Here is a 25,012-nt window from a genome sequence, read left to right as displayed (position 1 = left end):
ATTACATCTATTTTTTATGTCTTTCAGCGTCTCTTTTTCCAGCCTTTTTTAGTAAGCAATTAAGGTTATACTTTTCTATGTGTTGTTTTAGCTGAATGCATCCCATATGTTTTGAGAGGTATTATTTCTTACTCAGTTTTGAGTCATTTATTCCCATCATCACTTGTTCTTTGATCTGTCATTTGTTTAGAAAGTTTTTAAATTTATAAGCTTCAGTTCAGTTCAGTTCAGTTCAGTCGCTCAGTTGTGTCCAACTCTTTTCGACCCCATGAATCGCAGCACACCAGGCCTCCCTGTCCATCACCAACTCCCGGAGTTCACTCAAACTCATGTCCATCAAGTCGATGATGCCATCCAGCCATCTCATCCTCTGTCGTCCCCTTCTCCTCCTGCCCCCTATCCCTCCCAGCATCAGAGTCTTTTCCAATGAGTCAACTCTTCACATGAGGTGGCCAAAATTTATAAGCTTGGTATGTGTCAGTTTTATAAAATTCTCCATGTATTTATGGATTATAAGTGCTCCCTAATTTTGGTTGCAGAGTTCTCTATATGTCCATTAAATAAAACTTTAGTTGTTTTGTTCACATTATCTGGATACTTGCTAACTTTTAATCTGCTGAGTTACTAAGAGAAATGTGAAGAAATTTTGCTTCTTATGTTTTCAAGGCACAGGGCTGTTATTTTTTTCTGCAGTGAGTTGAATCTTTAGGGACACTTTCATAATAGTCATCCTATTATTATGTAGTGTTTTTTGCCTTAGATATATTTTGTCTGATAATAAGAAGGCAATGCCAGTCCTTATTTTTTGTTTTTTTACATAGTATATCTTTTTCAGTCCTTTGTGAGTTTTTTTGTTTTAGGTAAAACTTATAGATGCATTTTATTTATTTCAAAGTTTAATTTGATAATCTCTTTTTTTTTTAAGGGGCAGTTTGGATTTATTTCTACCAAATTATTTTGTGATTCCTATTCTTCCTGGTTCTCCTTACCCACTCTTTCTTTCTTTTATATTGATTGGATTTTAAAAATCCCCATTTGTCTCCCCTCATGCTCCTCCTCCATCCTATCAAACACGCACTGGTTTGAAGTTAGTTACAAACTTTTTTTTTTTTAATGTGTATACGTAACTCATCAAAGTGAAAAACCTGTCAACATGTTCTTACATCTCCCCTCAAATATCAGGACCTTAGAATACCTTAGATCAGATAACATTTCTTCATTATTGGCTGATCCTTTATTTTTATCTTTATGCCCCTTAGATTTCCACTGTTTATAGTCAGTGTTCAGTTTAGATTTACCTATATGCTTATCATTTTCGTTGCTATTCATTCCTTCTTCCTGGATATTCTTTAGGTGTTCCTTTATTGGGGGGTGCTGTCAGTCAGATTTTGTTTGTTGGAACCCACTTTTGGACACAGAGTAGTGAAAGGAGCCAGTATCTGGAAACAAGGTGGGTAAACAACGAAAAGTGCAAGCCAAAGCACAGTGCAGGAACAGGGTGAAACACAGGGCTGGGTTGTTTTAACACAGGGCTAGTAAGCTTTAACTGCGTGTACAGTTTCACACTGACGCTGCTTCTCTTCAGTGCCTGTGAAATTGTGTCGCACGGCCCTTTGGCTTGCACTATTTTGTTGTTTACCCATCTTGTTTCCAGATGTTGGCTCCTTTTACTACTCTGTGTCCAAAAGTGGGTTTCTTTTCTTTTTTCCTATTTGGATTTATTGCATTTTCTTAATCAGAAAATTATTGTCTTTTATCGGTTCTGAAAAGTTATTAGTCATTATCTCCTCAAACACTGTATTTCTTCCTTGTCTTTTTCTAATGCTAGGATTAGACATGTGTTGGCCTCTTACATTCTTTTTCTGCATGTGTCTGTGCTGCTTTCTTTGTGATTACTTCAGATAGTCTAATTTGTCAACTCTGATGTGTAGTTTAACAACCGATTTTTAAAAAATTAATCATTATATTTTTCATTTATAAAACTTGTTGGGTTCACTTCTAAGTCTGTCTACTCTTTTTTAAGTAATATCTTGTTCTTTGCTCACATGTTCTATTCTCATTCTTTAAATGTTGTAAATATATTTAATATTCCATCTTTAAAGTTTCTTGGATTTAAATCTGCTCATTGTCTTCTTTCTGCTGTCTTTTGTTGGTATTGTTTTGAGTCTCTTACTCATGGTGTCTTGTTTCCTGTCTGTTATGTATGTTTAGATAATACTCATTTATCTGTGTTCCTCCTGTGCAAGCTATACAGGCAAATCATATATCCCCTCAGATAAAATTTGCTTTTGCTTTATACCCTACAAATGTAATTAACCCAGGAACACTTTTAAGTTAATTTCTCAGTCTGGCGCTTTCTACATTTGTTTGGGCAAAGATTAGGCTGCTGGCAAAGACTTAGCTGGTGAAAAAGAAACCGCAAATAAATAACAATGGCTTATATAGGATAGGTGTTTAATTTTCTATCATGACTGTAAGGGCATAGCAACACAGGGTTGGCAGGGCAGGCTCACTATCTCTGTAGCCCGTCTTCTCCTTTACTTCTCCTTCAAGATCCAGGATAGCTTACTTCCTTATCTTTATTCCAGCCAATGGCAAAGGACAAAGAGGGAAGAGGAGGTCACATTCTGGAAATGGTACCCATCATTTCTGCTCACAGTCTTTTGATCAGAATTTAATTGTATGTTCACACCAGCTGCAAGGGAAGCTGGAAAATGTAGTGTTTGTTCTTAGTAGTTAACATGTCTTCTGAAAAATTGTCAGTTCTATCACTGTAAGACGGGATAATAGAAATGGCCAAAACCAACAGCCTTTTGCATTGCTAAGATAAGTAGCAGACATTTGAAATCCCAATCCAAGTGAAGGCGTTTATTTATTTGGTTATTTTAAATTAGTTTGTATTGGAGTATAGTTGATTAACAGTGTTGTGTTAGTTTCTGCTGTGCAGCAAAGTGAATTAGTTCTACATATACTTGTATCTGGGCTTCCCTGATAGCTCAGTTGGTAAAGAATCTGCCTGCAATGCAGGAGACCCTGGTTCAATTCCTGGGTCTGAAAGATCCCCCAGAGAAAGGGATGGGCTACCCACTCCAGTATTCTTGGGCTTCCCTTGAGGCTTAGCTGGTAAAGGATCCGCCTGTAGTGCGGGAGACGCAGTTCGATCCCTGGTTTGGGAAGATCCCCTGGAGAAGGGAAAGGCTACCCACTCCAGTATTTTGGCCTGGAGAATTCCATGAACTGTATGTATAGTCCATGGGTTCACAAAGAGTCAGACACCACTGAGCAACTTTCACTTCACTTCATACATGTATCCAGTCTTCGTTAGATTCTTTTCCCATGTAGGTCATTACAGAGCATTGAGTAGAGTTCCCTGTGCTGTATACACTAGATTCTTACTATTAATAGTTATTCTGAAGGAGATCAGCCCTGGGATTTCTTTGGAAGGAATGATGCTGAAGCTGAAACTCCAGTACTTTGGCCACCTCATGCAAAGAGTTGAGTCATTGGAAAAGACTCTGATGCTGGGAGGGATTGGGGGCAGGAGGAGAAGGGTCCGACAGAGGATGAGATGGCTGGATGGCATCACTGACTTGATGGATGTGGGTCTGGGTGAACTCTGGGAGTTGGTGATGGACAGGGAGGCCTGGCGTGCTGCAATTCATGGGGTCGCAAAGAGTCGGACACGACTGAGCGACTGAACTGATTGCCTGGAAAATCCCATGGACGGAAGACCTGGTAGGCTACAGTCCATGGGGTCGCAATGCGTAGGACATGACTGAGCGACTTCACTTCACTTATTCTATATATAGTAAAGGCAGGCTTTTGGTCACACGTTGTCAGAGAGGAGATTCTGCCCCCACTTTCCCTTTCCCGGGGCCCAAGCTGCTGGAGGTAGGTTTCTCTAATTGTTACCATTTCTCATGAGGTAAGATTTTTAAAATGGCCCTGTGGCCTGCTTTATGCTGGGCACTGACTCCACTTTGTAGGAGCTCAGGTATCTAGTTTTCTCTTAACTATAAACATATTTGAAAAAAATGCTTGTAATATTTTATCTAGTATTTCTAGGATAGTGGAGTTTTTGCTTTTGTTTTTGAAGATTTCTAGTATCTTCCTTATATTTTTCTTCTCTCTAATTACTTTAATCTCTGTCTTGTGTAATGTCTCTGATTATATCAAGTCTTTTCTTCTATGTCAGTACAGGTAATTCTATTCAACAGTATCTCTTCGCTGTTGTATTGTATTTATTTGTTGTTAAGTCCCTAAGTCATGTCCAGCTCTTTACAACTCCATGGACTGCAGCATGCCAGGCTGCCATGTCCATCACTATCTCCCAGAATTTGTTCAGACTCAGGTCCATTGAGTCAGTGGTGCCATCCAACTATCTAATTCTCTGTTGCCCCCTTCTCCTGTTGCTCTCAATCTCTAGTATCAGGGTCTTTCCACTGAGTCAGCTCCTTGCATCAGGTGGCCAAAGTACTGGAACTTAGCTTCAGCATCAGTCCTTCCTGTGAATATTCAGGGTCCATTTCCTTTAGGATTGACTGGTTTGACCTCCTTGCTATCCAAGGGATTCTCAAGAATCTTCTCCAGCACCACAATTTCAAAAGAATCAATTCTTTGGCACTCAGCCTTCTTTATGGTCCAACTCTCACATCCATACATGACTACTGGAGAAACCATAGCTTTGACTCTATGGACCTTTGTCAGCAAAGTGTTGCTTTTTAATATGCTGTCTGGGTTTGTCATAGCTTTTCTTCCAAGGAGCAAGTGTCTTTTAATTTCATGGCTGCAGTCACCATCTATAGTGATTTTGGAGCCCAAGAAAATAAAATCTGCCACTGTTTCCACTTTTCCCCCCTTCTACTTGCCATGAAGTGATGGGACCTCATGCCGTGATCTTCATTTTTTGAATGTTGAATTTTAAGCCAGTTTTTAAATTTTATTTGTATTTTATTTGTATATTTATTTGTGTATTATTTGTATTTATTTTTACTTCAGTGATACTGCTAGGATCTGATTTTCCTTTCTTTTTTTTAAAATCTTTTTTCTTGATTTTATTATACCACTTTGCAGTTCTAAGCCTAGGTTTATTTTGTTCTATTGTATTTCCTGTTGAGTAGTCTAGGGTAGTAGCTGTGTGTGTTTCTGGTGCTAAGTGGCTGATGATATGAAAACAACTCATAGAAGTCATTGTGTCATGTTTGTTGGAATACTTCAGGTCTAAGTTAGAACACTTAGTTGGGTGGTATATTTTCTTATCCATTGTTTGGGAGGAGTACAGCATTACCAAAGGGCACTCCATTTGGGGTGTGGCCTAAGACTGTTTAGTAAGTTAGAGGTCAGTCATTACTTTCCCTTGCTTCATTTGGGTCTTCTCTCCAGATTGGGATTATTAAGTGAGCTTTTTCAGGGTTTTTTTTGACTCACCCGTGGATTACTGGAAGGTGGGAATGAGGATAGGAATTTAGCTTGGCTCAGCATCACTTCCGTAAGTTTGTTGGAAGAAGGCAGTTCTGTAACACTGTCAGTCCACCACTGTAGCATTGATTTTTCCCTTGGAGTTATCATAAGTCTTAGTCCTTGTTTCTAGGTCATCTTCATTGTCTATTTAAATAGCTGTATAATAGTCTATTGATGTACCATTGTGCAAATATGCACAAGAAATGCACTGGTCATAGCAAACACCCTCTTCCAACAACACAAGAGAAGACTCTACGCATGGACATCACCAGATGGTCAACACCGAAATCAGATTGATTATATTCTTTGCAGCCAAAGATGGAGAAGCTCTATACAGTCAACAAAAACAAGACCGGGAGCTGACTGTGGCTCAGATCATGAACTCCTTATTACCAAATTCAGACTTAAATTGAAGAAAGTAGGGAAAACCACTAGACCATTCAGGTATGACCTAAATCAAATCCCTTATGATTATACAGTGGAAGTGAGAAATAGATTTAAGGGCCTAGATCTGATAGATAGAGTGCCTGATGAACTATGGAATGAGGTTCACGACCTTGTACAAGAGACAGGGATCAAGACCATCCCCATGGAAAAGAAATGCAAAAAAGCAAAATGGCTGTCTGGGGAGGCCTTACAAATAGCTGTGAAAAGAAGAGAAGCAAAAAGCAAAGGAGAAAAGGAAAGATATAAGCATCTGAATGCAGAGTTCCAAAGAATAGCAAGAAGAGATAAGAAAGCCTTCCTCAGAGATCAATGCAAAGAAATAGAGGAAAACAACAGAATGGGATAGACTAGAGATCTCTTCAAGAAAATTAGAGATACCAAGGGAACATTTCATGCAAAGATGGGCTCAATAAAGGACAGAAATGGTATAGACCTAACAGAAGCAGAAGATATTAAGAAGAGGTGGCAAGAATACACAGAAGAACTGTACAAAAAAGACCTTCATGACCCAGATAATCATGATGGTGTGATCACTCACCTAGAGCCAGACATCCTGGAATGTGAAGTCCAGTGGGCCTTATAAGGCATCACTACAAACAAAGCTAGTGGAGGTGATGGGATTCCAGTTGAGCTATTCCAAATCCTGAAAGATGATGCTGTGAAAGTGCTGCACTCAATATGCCAGCAAATTTGGAAAACTCAGCAGTGGCCACAGGACTGGAAAAGGTCCGTTTTCATTCCAATCCCAAAGAAAGGCAATGCCAAAGAATGCTCAAACTACCACACAATTGCACTCATCTCACACGCTAGTAAAGTAATGCTCAAAATTCTCCAAGCCAGGCTTCAGCAATACGTGAACTGTGAACTTCCAGATGTTCAAGCTGGTTTTAGAAAAGGCAGAGGAACCAGAGATCAAATTGCCAACATCTACTGGATCACTGAAAAAGGAAGAGAGTTCCAGAAAAGCATCTATTTCTGCTTTATTGACTATGCCAAAGCCTTTGACTGTGTGGATCACAATAAACTGTGGAAAATTCTGAAAGAGATGGGAATACCAACCAGACCACCTGACCCACCTCTTGAGAAACCTGTATGCAGGTGAGGAAGCAACAGTTAGAACTGGACATGGAACAACAGACTAGTTCCAAATAGGAAAAGGAGTATGTCAAGGCTGTATATTGTCACCCTGCTTATTTAACTTAAATGCAGAGTACATCATGAGAACGCTGGGCTGGAAGAAACACAAGCTGGAATCAAGATTGCTGGGAGAAATATCAATAACCTCAGATACGCAGATGACACCACCCTTATGGCAGAAAGTGAAGAGGAACTCAAAAGTCTCTTGATGAAAGTGAAAGTGGAGAGTGAAAAAGTTGGCTTCAAGCTCAACATTCAGAAAACGAAGATCATGGCATCCGGTCCCATCACTTCATGGGAAATAGATGGCGAAACAGTGGAAACAGTGTCAGACTTTATTTTTCTGGGCTCCAAAATCACTGCAGATAGCGACTGCAGCCATGAAATTCAAAGACGCTTACTCCTTGGAAGGAAAGTTATGACCAACCTAGATAGCATATTCAAAAGCAGAGACATTTCTTTGCCAACAAAGGTCTGTCTAGTCAAGGCTGTGGTTTTTCCAGTAGTCATGTATGGATGTGAGAGTTGTATTGTGAAGAAGGCTGAGTGCCGAAGAATTGATGCTTTTGAACTGTGGTGTTGGAGAAGACTCTTGAGAGTCCCTTGGACTGCAAGGAGATCCAACCAGTCCATTCTGAAGGAGATCAGCCCTGGGATTTTTTTGGAAAGAATGATGCTAAAGCTGAAACTCCAGTACTTTGGCCACCTCATGCGAAGAGTTGACTCATTGGAAAAGACCCTGATGCTGGGAGGGATTGGGGGCAGCAGGAGAAGGGGATGACACAGGATGAGATGGCTGGATGGCATCACTGACTCGATGGACGTGAGTCTGAGTGAACTCCAGGAGTTGGTGATGGACAGGAAGGCCTGGCGTGCTGCAACTCATTGGGTCGCAAAGAGTCAGACACGACTGAGTGACTGAACTGAACTGTGCAAGTATTGTGATGTTCTATTATTTCCAGGCCTTATAACAGATAAATCTGAGAGATCTTATTCATCCATGTGTTGTTTGCTTCTGTTGCATTATTTCCTTAGATTGAATTTCTAGGAGTAGAATTGCTATGTCAGAGTATAACAAATATCTCTGAGTCTTGTCGCATATTGCTTTTTTTTGTTTTTTTAAGGTTATAGCAATTTAGATTCTCACCAGAAATGAATGAATATACTAATTTCACTGTAGCCTCATTAGTATTGGGGAATAGGTTTCTTTTTAAAAAAAAAAAAAAAAAGCTGTAGAATAATACCTTAAGGGTGCTTAAATATTCATGCCTTTTATTATTATGGAGCTTTAGCACTTTTCTGTGACTTTAGTTTACTACTTATTTTCTCATCTGTGAGTTGTATATTTTTATACTTGCCCAGTTAATGACTTGATGTTTTTCTCATACATGCAAACGAGTGCCTTTTTAAAAAAGAAAATGTCAACTTTTACATTTTTATATTTTACAAAGCTATTTTTACAAATCTTTTGCCTTTAAAAAAAGTTAGTTTTGTTTGAAATTTAAATTTTAGTATATGATAAAATCTTTTGTTGGTTTAAATTGAGAAAGTTATTTGATAAATGTTTTATTCTCTTTTTTGATAGTTTTCTGTAATATTTTATTTCCTCATTCTTGTGTTCAATTTTGGTATGTGGAGAAGGTATGCTGTGATTAAATGGATAGTAATTAGGAATTTATATCAATCTCACATACTGATTTTTTAAAAAATTTCCTCATTTTAGAAAACTGACTCATTTTTGTATGAAATTAGGTCTTTTTAATATGTGTGGATAGACTTCATTCTTTTTTTTAAAAAATAGTCTTTCAGAATTTTGTCTGTTCAAGTTTTAGTCATTTTGTTTTCTTTCAGAAAAGGATTTCAAGAGCTAACTTTCTGAAATTCCTAAGGTAGATCCTTGGTTTGGGCAAAAACCATTCTGTTACAGTCTTTAAACATTGTTTAGGGAAAAAATAAAAATAACGTATACTGTTAGTGTTAAAAGCATCATTAGCACTAAGCTGTGTCACATGAATAATTTTTGTGTATCTAGAGGTCTCAGCTCCTAATAAATAGAACTCTTTACATCTGTTAATCAGTAAAAACTCCTTTACAGTTGTGACTGAATAACTTACAGATAGTGAATCATTTAACTCAAAACATTAGTGAATTTTAAATAAGCAAAGAATTACATGACTTCCATGTTTATCCATCACTGATAAAATTTGGCTACTCTTTGTTCTGTTTATAGGTGGAAAACCATGAATTCCTTGTAAAACCTTCATTTGATCCTAACTTGAGTGAATTAAGAGAAATAATGGATGACTTAGAAAAGAAGATGCAGTCAACATTAGTAAGTGCAGCTAGAGATCTAGGTAAGAATGGGTCCTTGAAGGTTTGAATAATTCTTTTGTCTATATAGTATCCACACTGGAGCTAGAAGACACAGTTGATCATGCCACCTCCTTGTTTAAAGTGCCCGTTTTCTACTGCATAAAATTACAGTCACATAAAGTTTACATACAGGATTCTTTACATCTGGGGCCTGGCCTCCCCTTCAGATTCATCTCTTAACCAATTTCTCTAATCCCAGGATGACCGCACATTCCTGCCAAACAAATCACCCCATATAGCCCTTGCAACATCTTTTAAGTAAGACCTGTTTTAAATGACACTCTTTCTGTAAGCCTAATTCTATTAGGAATAGTTCATTGATTTGGCTTTGGGGTTCCCAAGCACTTCATTAATATCAACTTTAAAAATCACTTGTTTTAAATTCCCTAGCTTATTCCCTTATTTATCTCACACTGTTTTATTCTGTCTTGCTCTGAATTTATAAACCTCTTTGTAATGAGCATCTTTGACTTCCATGTTAAATGAGTAAATCTGAGCATATTAGAAGGTCCCGCAGAGCAGTATCATTAGTATATGCCCATGTGTGCTCAGTCATGTCTGACTCTTTGCGACCCCGTGGACTATAGTCCACCAGGCTCCTCAGTCCATGGAATTTTCCAGGCAGAAATAATGGAGGGCGTTGCCATTTCCTTCTCCAGAGGATCTTCCTGACCCAGGGATCAAACCTGCATCTCCTGAGTCTCCTGCGTTGGCAGGCAGATTCTTTACCACTGCGCCACCTGGGAAGCCCCTGTTGTATATGCCCATACCAACATATATAAAATTAAAAAAAAGTAGTTTCCATGGAGAGTTCATATATGAACTTGATCCTAGATTTAATCTTTGACTTGAAGGATATTGAAATCCACCCTCCTCATCTTATAGATCTCTGCATGTTCTCTTTATGTGTCTCCTCCCTGGTCAGGTGAGATTGATCTTTAGTTGTTTGCTGTTTCTAGTACTCCACCGTCATGCTTTAGCAAATACATTTATTTATCTTAAGTTTTAAGGTACTGTCTCTCTCTTCTGATTTGGGGTCTAAAAATCACATTGATGAATGAATGAGGAGAGGACAAGGGTAAAAATTAAAAAATCTTAGGTGCATAGTCTAGCTGATTGATCATTGCCTTTTTTGTGATGCTCCCTACACTTAACAGAGTACACGGACTAGTGTTTTCTAGAGCTTCGTTGTCAATCTCAGAGTCTCACATTTTTCTTTGGAAAGTATATTTGTTTTCTTTAATTATATTCTATATTAGTTCCAGGGAAAGGCTTTGGTTAACTAAAGAACCTTCAGCAGAACTCTTCAAGGGTAACAACCATACCTTACCTATCCTCGTGCCGGATAGCATCTGAAACACTGAGCTACCCCACTGCTGGTGCCCTGCGACCTTGGATGGGTTTACCCAGCACGGGCTCCACATCACAGGCTAACATTAAAAGGGGGATTTAAATATTTTGTAGATATCCTTAATTCATGTAGTTTTTTGAGTTAAGTGGGATGTGCATCTTTCCCAGTCGGATAGTATAAATAATTTCCAGTATGCTGTCATGTAAATAATAAAAGTATATTTTTCACTATTTAGATTTAAGTATTCTGAACACTTACATTTAAAAAGGCTGTACATGTCTATGACATACTCTTTCTTTTTTTCCTGATCATGAAGGCTTAGATCCTGGTAAACAGATTAAACTGGATTCCAGCACACAGTTTGGCTATTATTTCCGAGTAACATGCAAGGAAGAAAAAGTCCTTCGTAATAATAAAAATTTCAGTACAGTAGATATCCAGAAGAATGGTGTTAAATTTACAAACAGGTTTGTAAGCCTATGTTAAATTAAATCTTTACTAGTTCCATAAACTATTCTCTGATGAAATGTGAATGTTGCATGATAAGGAAGTTTTATTTTATTTCTTGATACAAGGCATAAAATAAGATTGAAGCTTTTTTTTTTTCCTTACGAGAGGAAGGTATCCTAATGCTACTTGTTGAATAATTCAGCTTTTCCTCATTCACTGAAGTGGCACTTTGGGTTTAAGATTATTCTTTCACATATCTCTCTTTATCTTTTTATCAATATGAAATAGATTATATTACATTTTTTTTGTATTTGCATATCTGTTAGAGTTAGTTCCCTTCATATCTCTATTAGTTATTTTCATGTTTATTTTTTCTAAGAAAGTTTTGTTATTCTTCTGGTATATCAGTTGATGTGTCATTTAGTTTAGGGAGATGCTACCAACTTTAATGAGGCCATTCATTTAGACTGTAAGTTTTTTTTTTAAATAATGTTAATGTTGGAAACAATCTTAGTAGTTTTTTACGTGTTTTGTCTTGCTTACGTTAGGAAGCTCCTGAGGCAAATTACTTATTAGTGAAAAAGAATTATTTAAAAATAAAGTAACTGGGAGAGTAAAGGCATGATCCTTTCTCTTCTGTATTATTTTAGAACTTATGGCCAGCCTTACTCCTGCCCTTCTTGGGTATTCTTTGTATTTCCAGTTAGCTTTTGTATATACGCCCCTCTTTTATCCATTTATTTAGTGTTTTTGAGTGTCTGTTATGTGCAGACATTATTCTAGGTGTTCAGACAACCTAGTTACGAAAAACGGTGTGTCTGTTTAGTTTGTTTCTCATACAGCCCTCTGAGATAAATAGCACAGGTCATAGTTCTCACCTTTAGACGGAGAAACTGAAACTCCAGTTCCCCAGGACTGGACAACTAGTAATAGAGGATACTCAGACCTAGATCTTCTGTTACTAGATTTATTAGTTGCTATTTCTTGATCACACTACATCCCTGATTCAAGAAATTTATACGTTATAACTGACCAGTAAGTGATTTGAAGATGATATAAGCCCCCAAAAGTTCTGTCTTACCTAAGCCAAAATAGAACTACAAGAAGTTGAACTGAATGACAACAGTGGTTCCAAAAGTTGTGAAAAGTTTATTTGTTTATTCGTTCATTGATTTGTGTCAGCAAATTGAATGCTTGCCATGGGTCTGACTTTGTGATCATATAATTGTCCTTAAAAACCTCTGATGTCTGTCATCAGGAAAAATATAAAATCTGTACCATAACCTATACAGTCTGATCCCTGCCCACACCTTTCTCTCTGGCAGCTCTTCATTTCACACAGCAATCTCTCACTTTTATAGTATCTTTGCTTCTCTCTTTTTTCCTTTAATTCTTTCCACTTGCCTGTTTCACAGTAGTCTTTTAGTGCTCCTCTACTGCTCTTGAGCTGTATATGTGTGTTATGCCATTGGCTGATAGCATCATGTTCACAGTTATTGCCTTGATTGACTAATATTTTCCTCCTTCTTGTAAGTATTTCACCTCTTTCTTGAATCTGCTGTAAGCCCCTCACCTTGTTTTTTTGTGTGTTTTAACTTAATTCCCTTCCTTTGATATCAGTGAATATTTTTTCTCTATTCTCATTTTTCTTCTTCATTTTTTGTTTTAACCTATAATTTTTATTTTCCCTTTAAACCACTCAGTAGAATTGTTTTCAAAACATTTTCCTTACTTTGACAACTTTCAGTATGAAAAGAGAGTTTCCTACGGTAATAAGAGAAACTGTGTGGAGTGTGTGTGTGTGTTGTTGTTTAATTGGGGTAGTTGATTATTTGTCTTTCTCTGACTTATTTCTCTAGGCATAATATTCTTTAGATCCATTCACATTTCTGCAAGTGGTTCATTATTTTTAATGGCTGAGTAATATACACACACACCACACCTTTATCCATTCATATGTTGATGGGCAGTTGATTTGCTTCCATATCTTGGGTGTTGTAAATAGTGCTGCTTGTGTGTGTATTTTAAAAGTGAAGATGGCCTCTGTCCTAATAGGGATGAAGACTACTCCATTTAAATATTTTAGAAAAGATTACAGATCAGACTTTTACTCAAGGGAATAATTTTTATAGCAAGAATTGTGCCAGTGGGCCATTCCAAACAGCATAAATGTTAATATACTGAATTCCAGTCACATCCACCCCTAATGAGTTGCCCATTTTCTACTGATGTTTCCATTTTAATTATTGTTTTGATGCTTTATAGGATAATTCTCCAGATATATTTCAGAGGTAGTGCACATTACCTCCAGTGGATGTTTTAATACTTCTAATACCATTATCTTGATTTGCAGTAAACTGACTTCTCTCAATGAAGAGTACACCAAAAATAAAACTGAATATGAGGAAGCCCAGAATGCCATTGTTAAAGAAATTGTCAATATTTCTTCAGGTAAATTTAATAGCACCAATACATTAGATGTTTGGAAGATGACCTGGATTTTGGTAACAGAAGTAATATTGGGCTGTTTGAAGAGTGGGTTTTTTGTTTTTGTTTTTTAAAGCTGCTGCACACTGTGACTGTTGTGTTAAGCTTCCCCTGAAGGAATGCATGCTGTGTTGCATTAGGAAAATTAACTGGAAGCTGCTCTCGTACCTAGAAAGATGAGCTAGTGCAGGCTAAGGAATGGGAATATTCTGCAATATTCTGTAAAACAAAGACAGACAGAAAAGCACAAAACTTGTAACAAGGAAAAGAAACACTCGGGACTATAAGGCACTAATACCTTAGATGTAGGAGCTCATGCTCTAGGTTATGGAAATAAAGCAAATAGAAATTATATAGGCAGCAAGCTTTTTGAGTTCTGCGTGCCATTTCGTAGATTTTCAGTCTGTTCTTGAGGACACCTGTTAGAAATGATTGTCTTTTTTTTTTTTTTTCCGGCCATATTGTATGGCTTGTGGCATCTTAATTCCCTGAACAGGGATTGAACCAAGGACACAGCAGTTAGAAGTACTGAATCCCATCCACTGGACTGCCAGGGAGCTCCCTAGATGATTGTCATATAATTGAAAGGACAGCCTGACTTGGCTCTATGATACTGCCCTTAGCATGGAATGAATGTATATAGCACAGGGTAGGTGGTGATGTGTTAAGCTGGAAGTCTTTGCCTATCATCATGTGTGTGTATTGAGCATAACCTTTATTGTGCCTTAAAAAAAAAACACACCAAAGAACTAACCTTAGCCAAGTGATCAAGGTTGACATTGCCAATGACAAATGACATTATGTGTTTCTTGATGTGATGTCAAGGAAAAGATATGATATCACCCGTGTACAGGCATACCTCGTTGTACTCACAGGTAATGTCTTATTTTGTCTTGTCTTACAAATTGAGGGTTTATGGCAACTCTGCCTTGTCAGATGATGGTTAGCATTCTTTAGCAATGTATAGTGTAAATATAACTTCTATATGCACTGTGAAACCAAAACATTTGTGTGACTCGCTTTATTGTGATATTCCTTTTATTGCAGTGGTCTGGAACTGAACCTGCAATATCTCCAGGATAGGCCTGTAGTGTTCCTGACCAAAAAAAAGTTTAACCTGAATAGTAACAAGAAGAAAAATGTTGGATAAATTTAGATCGTGGGACAAACTTTTTAAGGCCTGCACTCTTTAAAAATTTCAGTGTCAGGACTTGCCAGTGATTAAGGCTCCAAGCTTCCAGTGCAGGAGGGCAAGGTTTCTATCCCTGGTCAGGGAACTAAGTTCTCATGTGCCATGCAGCTTGGCCAAAACATAACAGACAAAAAGCATGTCAGGTTCATGGAAGCAAAGAAGAAATTGGCAGATTGTGTTCCAGATTAAAGGAGACTTAAAGTGACAGGATAGTCAAAGACATGAGGATGATCCTTGATTAAATCTGGGACTAGGGGTTGGACCTGGGGACTAGCTATAAAGGACACCATTAAGACAAATTGGCAAAGTTTAATATAAGATAATAAGGTATTGGTGTCATACTTCTTGGGTTGTATTGTGATTAAGTAGGAGGATGTCCTCCTACTTGTTCTCAGGATATGGGTACTGAATTATTTAGGACTACTAAGTCATTTAAAAAGTATAAGCATGTATAGTTTTGTAAATTGTTTTACTGTTATGAATTTTTATAGTAAATCATAAAGAAACCTAACACTTTTAAAGGGTTTTATTATACCTTATATTTGTGTTGAGATGAATGAGATCTGTAATTACATTTTTGTTTGGTGTTAATCAGATCACTGTAGCATGGTGATCTTCTTCTAGTTGAATTATGTTCCTTCCTAGATGACACTTGTAAGGACCCTAAAAATACACTGCGTAAATTCAAACTGGAAGGCTTCCCCCAAAATAATATTAACTAATATTCGTTAAGCACCTAGTAGGTTAAAGCTGTTAGATTTTAACATTTGAAAAGAAGGTTTTGTATTGGGAGTCACCTTGAATTGAAATGAAATCTCTTCTTGGTCTAATATACACATTGTAAACTATCTTTATTAAAAATATAATAGATCATTTTTCTAATTTTCTCTCTTATTCTTAAACCAGAAAAGGTGATACTGTTAAGAACCAGTTGATGTGAGATACCAAATACAGACTCTTGATTGAGAGGCTTGTTTTCTTTTATTATAAACCTATTCATGTTAGTATGTTAGAAGTTTTGTGAGAATTATATAAGTACTCCACTGATATTTAAGTAATTCTCAAAGCTTCCTATTGCTGTATGGTAGGGTAATGAGAACTCTCCCCTTCCCCCCTGTTTTATATGTTAGATAAAACAGGAATAAATTTTAAAGTGAAACATTAAGAATTATTTGTATTTGGCCATTTATACATGAATTTTTATATTCTCACTTTTATGGGGGATAAGGCAGTCAAAGATGAATCGGATTTCCTGTATTTGATTAAGCTCATAATGTTGTATTTTCTAAAATGAGATGGTGTTCTCTGGAATGGCTCTTAAGGCTCTGGACACGTTGATACCCACGTGATAGTTCCACGTGACCCAGGGGCCTGTTACACCAACCCCTCCAACCTATTAAAATTTTAGAATCTGTTCTAAAAATTTGGCCCATTTTTATTGGCTAATCATGCTTTCTCTAGCATGTGTGAGGGACTGTTTAATGTATGTAATAACTTTTAGTTTTACTGCTGTAGCAGAGTAGAATCTTGTTGAAAGTGTTTTAAGTGACAATTATGGATCTAAGTTTATGCTAAAACTTAATTGCAAGGCAGGAAAAAACCTCAAGTAACAATCTTGACAGCCCCATTATATCTTATTACCTGGTGTTTGCAGGTTTCTTAGGATAATTGTGAAATGCCATCCTGGTTTCAGGCTCTTAAAATTTAGAACTGTGCCTCGCCCTGCTTTTCTTACTTGCAATATATCATGAAAGTGCTCCCATGAAAACTTTTTCTTATTTTTTTTTTTAAACCTCTGCCTCAATTCTTTATATAAGCAGCCATGTGCTTTTGTATTTTAATGGATTTTGGTAAGGGGTTTTTGAAATCTGTTGATAGTAGGGAGAAAAATGTGACAAGACATTTTAACCTCTTGTTGAATTTTAGGTGTTCCTTTCACGTTTAGTTATAGCAGAAACCTCTGTTAATTTTTTTTAAGTATATAAATTAGGAAGTGGATTTTGAATTCACAAATGGAATCAGGTTGAATTTATTCTTAAAGCTGCTTCTCTGCATTTTTTCTTATTCCGTCTTCCTGTGTACTCTGTTTTTTCATAGGCTACGTAGAACCGATGCAGACACTCAACGATGTGTTAGCTCAGCTGGATGCTGTTGTCAGCTTTGCTCACGTGTCCGATGCAGCACCTGTTCCATATGTACGGCCGGTCATTTTGGAAAAAGGACGAGGCAGAATTACACTGAAAGCATCCAGACATGCTTGTGTGGAAGTTCAAGATGAAGTCGCATTTATTCCTAATGATGTTCACTTTGAAAAAGATAAACAGATGTTCCACATCATTACTGGTAGAAATCTTGTTTATGGGCTTTTGGGGAATAGTGTTTCCCTTTGTTTATGTTGGAGCAGATGGTTATTTTAGGTTGATGCAGAAAATCCTAGTCTTTGATGGTAGAAAAAGAATGTTTTTTCATACTAGTTAGTAATATATTAATAACATGTGAGTGAATGAATATATGAATGAATAAGAATGAAACTGCTATTCCAGAGGTTCAGTGCATTTCAAAATAAACATCTCTTCATCCTCAAAGTGCACCTTTGGGCCAGACCTTTTCAGTAGTGAAGTCATTGAAGGTCAAGCAGAATTAGCTGCTGGAATGACTTCAGCTCAGGATAGCAGTTCTTTTAAAGACACAATACTATATTCATGTGAAACTAAAAAAAGTAGATTTGTGTGTAGACCAATGTAGCAGGTCTCAGACTAAAGCATTTTGAGAGATCTTAACCAGATTCTAGAAAACAGAAGTGTTAGAGTGCGGGGGTGGTAGGAGTCTTTGGGTAAATGTGTTTGGGAAACAGTCAGTGATTATATTTTATTCCCCTAATTCGATTTTTGAGTTGTTCATATAACTTAACCCATCATCTCCAGCCTTTTTGGCACCAGGGACCAGTTTCATGGAAGACAATTTTCCCACGGACCAGGGTGGGGGAAGGGATGGTTTGGGGGCGATTCAAGCCCAGTACCGTTATGGTATGCTTTATTTCTGTTGTTACATCGGCTCCACCTCAGATTATCAGGCATTAGTTTCCGGAGGTTGGGGACCCATGGTCTAACCCATTAATTGGTAAATTTCACATTTTCCAAAAGTAGGTCATGTCCTTGGGTTTTAGTGTGGAGTTTACGCGATTTGAAGGATTTGATCACACTGATTCATTCTCTACTAGATCCATTATTAATGAATTAATAGTGTTTAGTTAATTAATCAGTTAGGCCAGTACTGCTTTCCTGAATGTCATAAAGTTATCCTACAGGCAGCTTTGTGAGCTGTGGGGCAGTACCTATATGGTCTTCCTAGACCATAGTCAGATTACAGATGAGATATATTTTTCATGGGTTCTTTTGAAGAAGGGCACGGCATAGGTTTGTCTGAACAGAAAATGGCATTGTTTCAGGGACTAGTGTAAGGCAGGAACTTTGTTCATGCCTTTGGGCAGCCTGTGGTCTGCTTTTCGTATGTTATATCACAAGAGAGTCATCAATGTGCAACTTGGGACTAATAGTCAATTATTATTAGCAAAAATAAGTTAATAATCTTGCTTATTGATATAATTTGTTTTATAGGTCCCAATATGGGAGGGAAATCAACATATATTCGCCAGACTGGGGTGGTAGTTCTCATGGCCCAGATCGGGTGTTTTGTGCCATGTGAGTGGGCAGAAGTGTCCATTGTGGACTGCATCTTGGCCCGGGTAGGGGCTGGTGACAGTCAGTTGAAAGGAGTCTCCACATTTATGGCTGAAATGTTAGAAACTGCTTCTATTCTCAGGTGAGTACAGTTCCCAGTCTCCTGAAAGTGGAAGTGGATGTCTCTGTCCTTTGATACATTTGCAATCTTTTATTTAGTTTAATAGTTTTCCTATGAGCTTTATGTACTTTGTTATCATTTTTTTTTTAACTCTTTATTTATTTTTCTGTGTTGGGTCTTAGTTGCCATGAGGAATCTTCCCATATGAGGGATCAAACCTGCGTCCCCTGTATTGCAAGGTGGATTCCTTACTGCTGGGCAACCAGGGAAGTCCCAGTTTATATTATAAAAGGGTGATGGTTATGGAAAGCTTCTTTTATTATTTTTTGGCTATACCATGTGGCATGAGGAATCTTCCCATATGAGGGATCAAACCTGCATCCCCTGCATTGCAAGGTGGATTCCTTACTGCTGGGCAACCAGGGAAGTCCCACTTTATATTATAAAAGGGTGATGGTTGTGGAAAGCTTCTTTTATTATTTTTTGGCTATACCATGTGGCATGCGGGATCTTTGTTCCCCAGCCCAGGATTGAACCTGTGCCCCCTGCAGTAGAAGCACAGTCTTAACCTCTAGACCACCCGGGAAGGCCCATCTTTGATTTTTCGAGTTGTCTTCTTAAGGTTTCTAGTGGTTGTTCACCTTATGAGTCTCTCCACTGTCATGCTTTTGCTTACACTGTTCACACTGCCTGAACACCCTTCCTTCCTTGCTGTTTACCAAGTCCTTTTCTAATCTTTACATGCCTTTAACAGAAATTCTACTTCTTTGATGACTTTCTTTGTCTCATGTGCCTAAGGTCACAAGTGTTTCTTCAGACTCTATGACATGTCTGTAATTTATTAGCTTTTTATTTTAGAGGTTATGAAATCTCTTGTCTTTATTTTATTTTTAGGTGCTTCCTTGTAGACAGGGAGGCTATGCCTTCTGTTTCTTGGAGTCTTCTGAAGTACTCTGCATATAGTAGATCCTTAATAAATTATGTATTGATTATTCTTTGTGGGGAATTATAAAAGCAGTACAGACTTCTGTATAGTAATTGGTAAAGTTCTCCTTCTTACATTTGGTTAAAGAGAAAAGAAAATGCTAGTATGTGGTGTTGGCAGGGCTGTAGCAGGCACATAGAGATGTATGTGACCGTCAGCCGTGTATGTGAGGGTATCACCACACCCTTGTCCCATGTTCTTTGGTTGTTATTTTTTTAAATCTTGACTGATTTGATTGCCAAGAAATGCTTTATCTGGAAATTCTTAGATGAGCTAGTGGGATTGGTAATTTAAAAAATACTTATTCACCATTTGTTTCCTTTTATAACCTGTTAATGTTTGTGGCACACTTTCTCATTGTATTGCCTAATTTTTTTTTTCTTGTGTTACCACATGCTGCGTCATGGGAAGTTTTCATGTAATCATGTGTTTCAGGTCTGCAACCAAAGATTCCTTGATAATCATAGATGAGCTGGGAAGAGGAACCTCTACCTATGATGGGTTTGGATTAGCGTGGGCTATATCCGAGTACATTGCAACAAAGATCCGTGCTTTTTGCATGTTTGCAACCCATTTTCATGAACTTACAGCCTTGGCCAATCAGATACCAACTGTTAATAATCTGCATGTCACAGCACTAACTACTGAAGAGACTTTAACTATGCTTTATCAGGTGAAGAAAGGTGAGCACAGTCCACTGGTGTAGTGTAAATTCAGCGTTCCTACCCCTGGAATCATTGGTAATTGCCTTATTCTACAGTAGGGTGAATTGCTGATGTTTGATCTGTAAAACGTTTACCTCTTTACGGTGTAGGGACAGGGACATGGGTACATTATTTACATTTCTATGTCTCATGATAGAACCATTCATTTTAAACAGTCACCAAAAACATGATCTATACTCTGAACATCATCAGGGATTTTATACTACTTCTCAGGTCACCATGTTTTCTTGTCAAATTAGCTGTGGTGGTGGTTTAATCACTAAGTTGTGTCCAATTTTTACAGCCCCATGGCCTGTAGCCTGCCAGGCTCCTCTCTCCATGGGATTTCCCAGGCAAGAATGCTGGAGTGGGTTGCCATTTCCTACTCCTTTTTATATAAACAGCTTAAAGTTGGGGTTTCCAGAGATCTTGAAATTGTTGGTAGTTACAACTTAAATTGTTGGTATTTCAACCTTTCAGAAAAGTTTGTTGTTAGTGGGTCTGGCAGCTAATCAGGTGACTGCATTGATAAGATTAACATACTATAAAGTTTTTATTGCTCTAACATTTCATTAGACATCAGAATAGCTTTTTTAGATGGCTTTTTTATTTTCCACAAACATGTTTTTTCTGTTATCTGTTGGTTGCATATAAATAAGGTACTATTTTTAATTCTTTTTTGCTTATGTTTGTAGGAATCCTTTTGAGTTACTATTTGCATCATGATTGTTGATAGAGAATATAGATACTCTTGGTTAGACCTGGCATATAGCATGAAGTTGAGGTTTGGGTTTTAAAAAGTGTTTGTGTGATAAAGAAATGGGTTCAAAATATTGAAAAAGATCAGGTGAAGATAGGAACAGGTTTGTCCTTCACTGTGGATGTTTATCAAACACTTGCTTCCATTTTATTTTTGTTTCTCTAAGTTGTGTAAAATATCCAGCTCCAGAATGCTTGGGATGTCTCCTAGGCCAAAAGAAAATTTACAGTTGAGGCAAAAATGGGAGCTCCATGATAACACTGTGAGCATCGTTGATACTAAACATTTGGAAGGAATATCTTAAGTCAGTTTATTTTCTACCCACAGGGGTGAAGATAACATGCCTAGTGGGTAAACTTACTGGTCTACGTTTGGGTCCAAAATTTCATTGTCATATGAAGTATATTTTGAATTAAATGTTGCTCCTAATTAGAGACACTTTATATTTATCTCTCTTTTTTTTCATAGTACTTTAGTTCCTCCCTTTTGAAATAAGAAAACCTCAGAGATATTGTGTTGATTAATCTTCAGATTCAGTTATTTGTCTAGACCTTTGAGGATTATCTATCAAATCAAGCCTTTTTTCTCTGTTTTTATAATTTTTCCTACTACGTTTGTCAAGGATAAAATATAGTGCTGTACTGCCAAGTCATAATCACTTTTCATTGGAGGCTTAATTAAAATTTCTTTAAGTTACTCTGAAACATTTGGCTAATGCATTTGAAAAATGCAAGATTAAGTTTCCTGATGACACAGTGAGAAAAATAAATTCCATTTACATACATTGCCCTCTCTTCCTACTCCCCAAATTTCTTGTAGGTGTCTGTGATCAAAGTTTTGGGATTCATGTTGCTGAGCTTGCTAATTTTCCAAGGCATGTAATAGAGTGTGCTAAACAGAAAGCCCTGGAGTTGGAGGAGTTTCAGAATATTGGGAAACCACAGGAATGTGATGAAATGGAACCAGCAGCAAAGAGATGCTATCTGGAAAGAGAGGTTTGTCAGAGTGTTCTTGTAGTTATTTTTTCCCCTGTATGATTCTGTTTAATTATTGATCATTCATTATTGGTTTCTACTAACATTTCTTTGCATGGCAACGAATCCATCTCTATCATTTTGGTTTCACCACTACACACATCTGCACAATCAAAAGATATCATTTCAAGTACCAGATTTCAAAAGTAGGAGGATAGGAATATTAGTGTAGGTTTAAAATACGTAATTCAGAGGAGTTATAAAAGTCCACACACATCTTTGATTACCTATAAACAAATAGATCAAGTCCAGTTAAATTACATATTTACTCAAATGCTTACTAGTTAAGATGATAAATAAACAGCTCCTGCCCTCCAGTTGTTTAGAGACTAGTTGGGGACGTAGTAATAGTGAACATGTCATAGAGAATGTGACAGGTGTTTACTCAGGAAAGCTGTCTTGGGCAGGCTTTTCAGTTCTTGTGGGAGAAGTGGATCTTAAGTTGGACCTTTGAGTGGTGGGTGAAATCGAGGTGTTCACGCAGAAAGGTATAAGCATTTATTTGCCCGGTGTATTTTTAAAAAATTAAAGGATTATTATTCATAGTTTTCCATAATAACAAAAGAATCTTAATTTACTTCTGGCAGCATTTACTGTGATAATGCATTGTGACAACTTCTTGGCACATTGTTAGCTTTTACTCAGTGAAATTTTTGTTCTTATTTGGATAGATGTTACAATAACAGATGATGTGTATGGTTTTTGAAGATTTTATCTGTTGTGTCTGTACAAGCAGGAGAAATGTATTATAACTTGTTAATAGTTTTACCTAGGGAAGATTGCCATTCTGGATGTGAAATGGTCTTAGTATCAGCACCACAGCTATCCACGATCCAGGATTAGGTAGACTCCTTTATGTAATTGGTTCCAATTAGAACAGAAATCATGTACTTTTGATAACGTTACTTAAAATGAATTTTTTAAAAATTCTTAAGGGAGACATATAACATAGAATTATCAATGTTACTCAGTCTAGATTTTACTCTATTGGGGGGAAAGGCACTTGTTATTTAACAGAGATGTAGTTCTTTATCTTCTCATTTGGGTTATCTACCTTTCACCTTAAGGTATATATGGCCAACTGGCTCACTGGTAGCGGACTTTAGTTCCGTTTCAAACGTAGTGATAAACATTATACCTTTTGCCAGGCACTGTTCTTAGCACTGTGCACATCCTAACTCTAATTCTCACAGCGGCCCTGTGTTGCTCATAATATTATTGTCCTATTTTATGGATGAGGAATATGTGTTAAGGAATTTCCCCATGGTTCACACAGCAAGTAACAACTATGTTCTTTAGAACGGCAATAACTAGGCAGTAAAATAAAGAAGAAACATCCCGTGTGTGTGTGTGTGTATGATTACTAAATTTTCAGTGAATGTTTATGCCTCACTGTATTTGTAAACCTTGAGTTCTTTTTTTCCCCAGAAGGCTAAGTTATGTATCAATTACAAAACCTGAGGGGTTTGGAAACTACTAAAATACTCAGCCCCTTTGTCATTAGCAGCTGAAAATACCCTTTTAATAACTTGCTATGAAGAAATACAGTCAACTGAGGGCTTTGCTATAAATGGTGTGCACTTTAAAGAATGTTTAAATATTGGGTGATATGTTTAGATTGAAATTGTAATGAAACAAGTCATTACTATTTAATGTGACTTTTAGAAAAGTCATTTTTAAAAGACTAATAAAATGTTCACACGTTTTTTTCAGCAAGGTGAAAAAATTATTCAAGAGTTTCTATCCAAGGTAAAGCAAGTGCCCTTTACTGAAATGTCAGAAGAAAGCATCACAAGAAAGTTAAAACAGCTAAAAGCTGAGGTGATCGCAAAGAATAATAGTTTTGTAAATGAAATCATTTCCCGAATAAAGGTAACTGCGTGAGTAAATTCTGCTAATGGAATGAAGATAATATTGATAAGCTGTTGTTTGTAACGCTTTTGTATTGTTTTATATTAACCCCTTTTCCATACTGTTGGTAATTGATGCCCATGGCGTATCAAATTAGTAAAATATTTAGTATACTTTGCGCTCCCTGAGTATATTTTCAAAAATCTTTATTTTGAAAAATGAAAGCTGTAACTGAGGAATACCTAAATGGACATGGGCAATAGTAGGTGATATGTTGAATATTATAAATAAAATCATGTATTAGTTTTTAGAATTTGATATGTGTTGTATTTCTTTGTAATAAGACTTTTACACATTTTTCCATATTCTTGAATGGTAAGAAACAAGTAGCCTAGAGACTTGTAAGAAAGTAAGGGATCCTAAAGCTGGAAGGAACTCATGGGACTCATTTCCAGGGGTTCTGCAGTGTCCATCTGTTGGTAGGAGCCACGTTGGCTGCTTGCACATTAGCTAAGGAACTTAGAAATCCAGAGTCCTGGTGTGATCCTCCATCCCATCTGGCATTCTCCCACCCCCAGTCTGTGATGAGACTTAGAAACCTGGATTTAAAAACTCTTTCAGATTGAACCCTGATTTAATGGAGAGGTTAATAAGAGTCTAATGGCTGGTCCTGCTGAATGCAGGAAGGACAGCGTTTTTAATAAAAGGTGATAGGATGATAGGGTAATTCATACAGGAACAAAATGAAATTGGATCTGTATTCCATATCATATATAAAAATCAACTCCAGTGAATTTTTTCTACCTAAATGTATATAGCAGCACTACCAAGTTTTTTATGTTGTAGTTCTATTGAAAATGATACAGGGAAATATTTTATGACTATTTGGGAAATATGAAAATGGCTTTGGAAAGGATTTCTTAAGTCAAATACCGTCTTAAGTTTGACACACTTAGCTATATTGAAATTGGGAAATTATT

The 25,012-nt window shown here is 37.0% G+C and overlaps 1 protein-coding gene across 1 annotated transcript in view; it reads left to right on the top strand.

The window, feature by feature from the left end:
• MSH2 (mutS homolog 2) overlaps window positions 1-24,350 on the top strand; it is an 80,076-nt gene extending 55,726 nt beyond the window's left edge. The window contains exons 9-16 of the mRNA XM_086327080.1: window positions 9,275-9,398; window positions 11,085-11,235; window positions 13,572-13,669; window positions 16,995-17,240; window positions 18,515-18,719; window positions 20,119-20,366; window positions 21,967-22,142; window positions 23,895-24,350. Of these exons, the coding sequence (XP_086183206.1) occupies window positions 9,275-9,398; window positions 11,085-11,235; window positions 13,572-13,669; window positions 16,995-17,240; window positions 18,515-18,719; window positions 20,119-20,366; window positions 21,967-22,142; window positions 23,895-24,065 (1,419 nt within the window). The 3' untranslated portion in view covers window positions 24,066-24,350. The remainder of the gene's footprint in view (window positions 1-9,274; window positions 9,399-11,084; window positions 11,236-13,571; window positions 13,670-16,994; window positions 17,241-18,514; window positions 18,720-20,118; window positions 20,367-21,966; window positions 22,143-23,894) is intronic.
• The last annotated feature ends 662 nt before the right edge of the window (window positions 24,351-25,012 follow it).

The sequence above is a fragment of the Bos grunniens genome, chromosome 11 (assembly GCF_055505025.1).
Source record: "Bos grunniens cultivar Pamir isolate PY7600 chromosome 11, Bosgru_T2T1.0, whole genome shotgun sequence".
Lineage (NCBI taxonomy): Eukaryota > Metazoa > Chordata > Mammalia > Artiodactyla > Bovidae > Bos > Bos grunniens.
The sequence above is the reverse complement of the archived record's forward strand: the minus strand, read 5'-3'. Positions and strand labels throughout refer to the sequence as shown.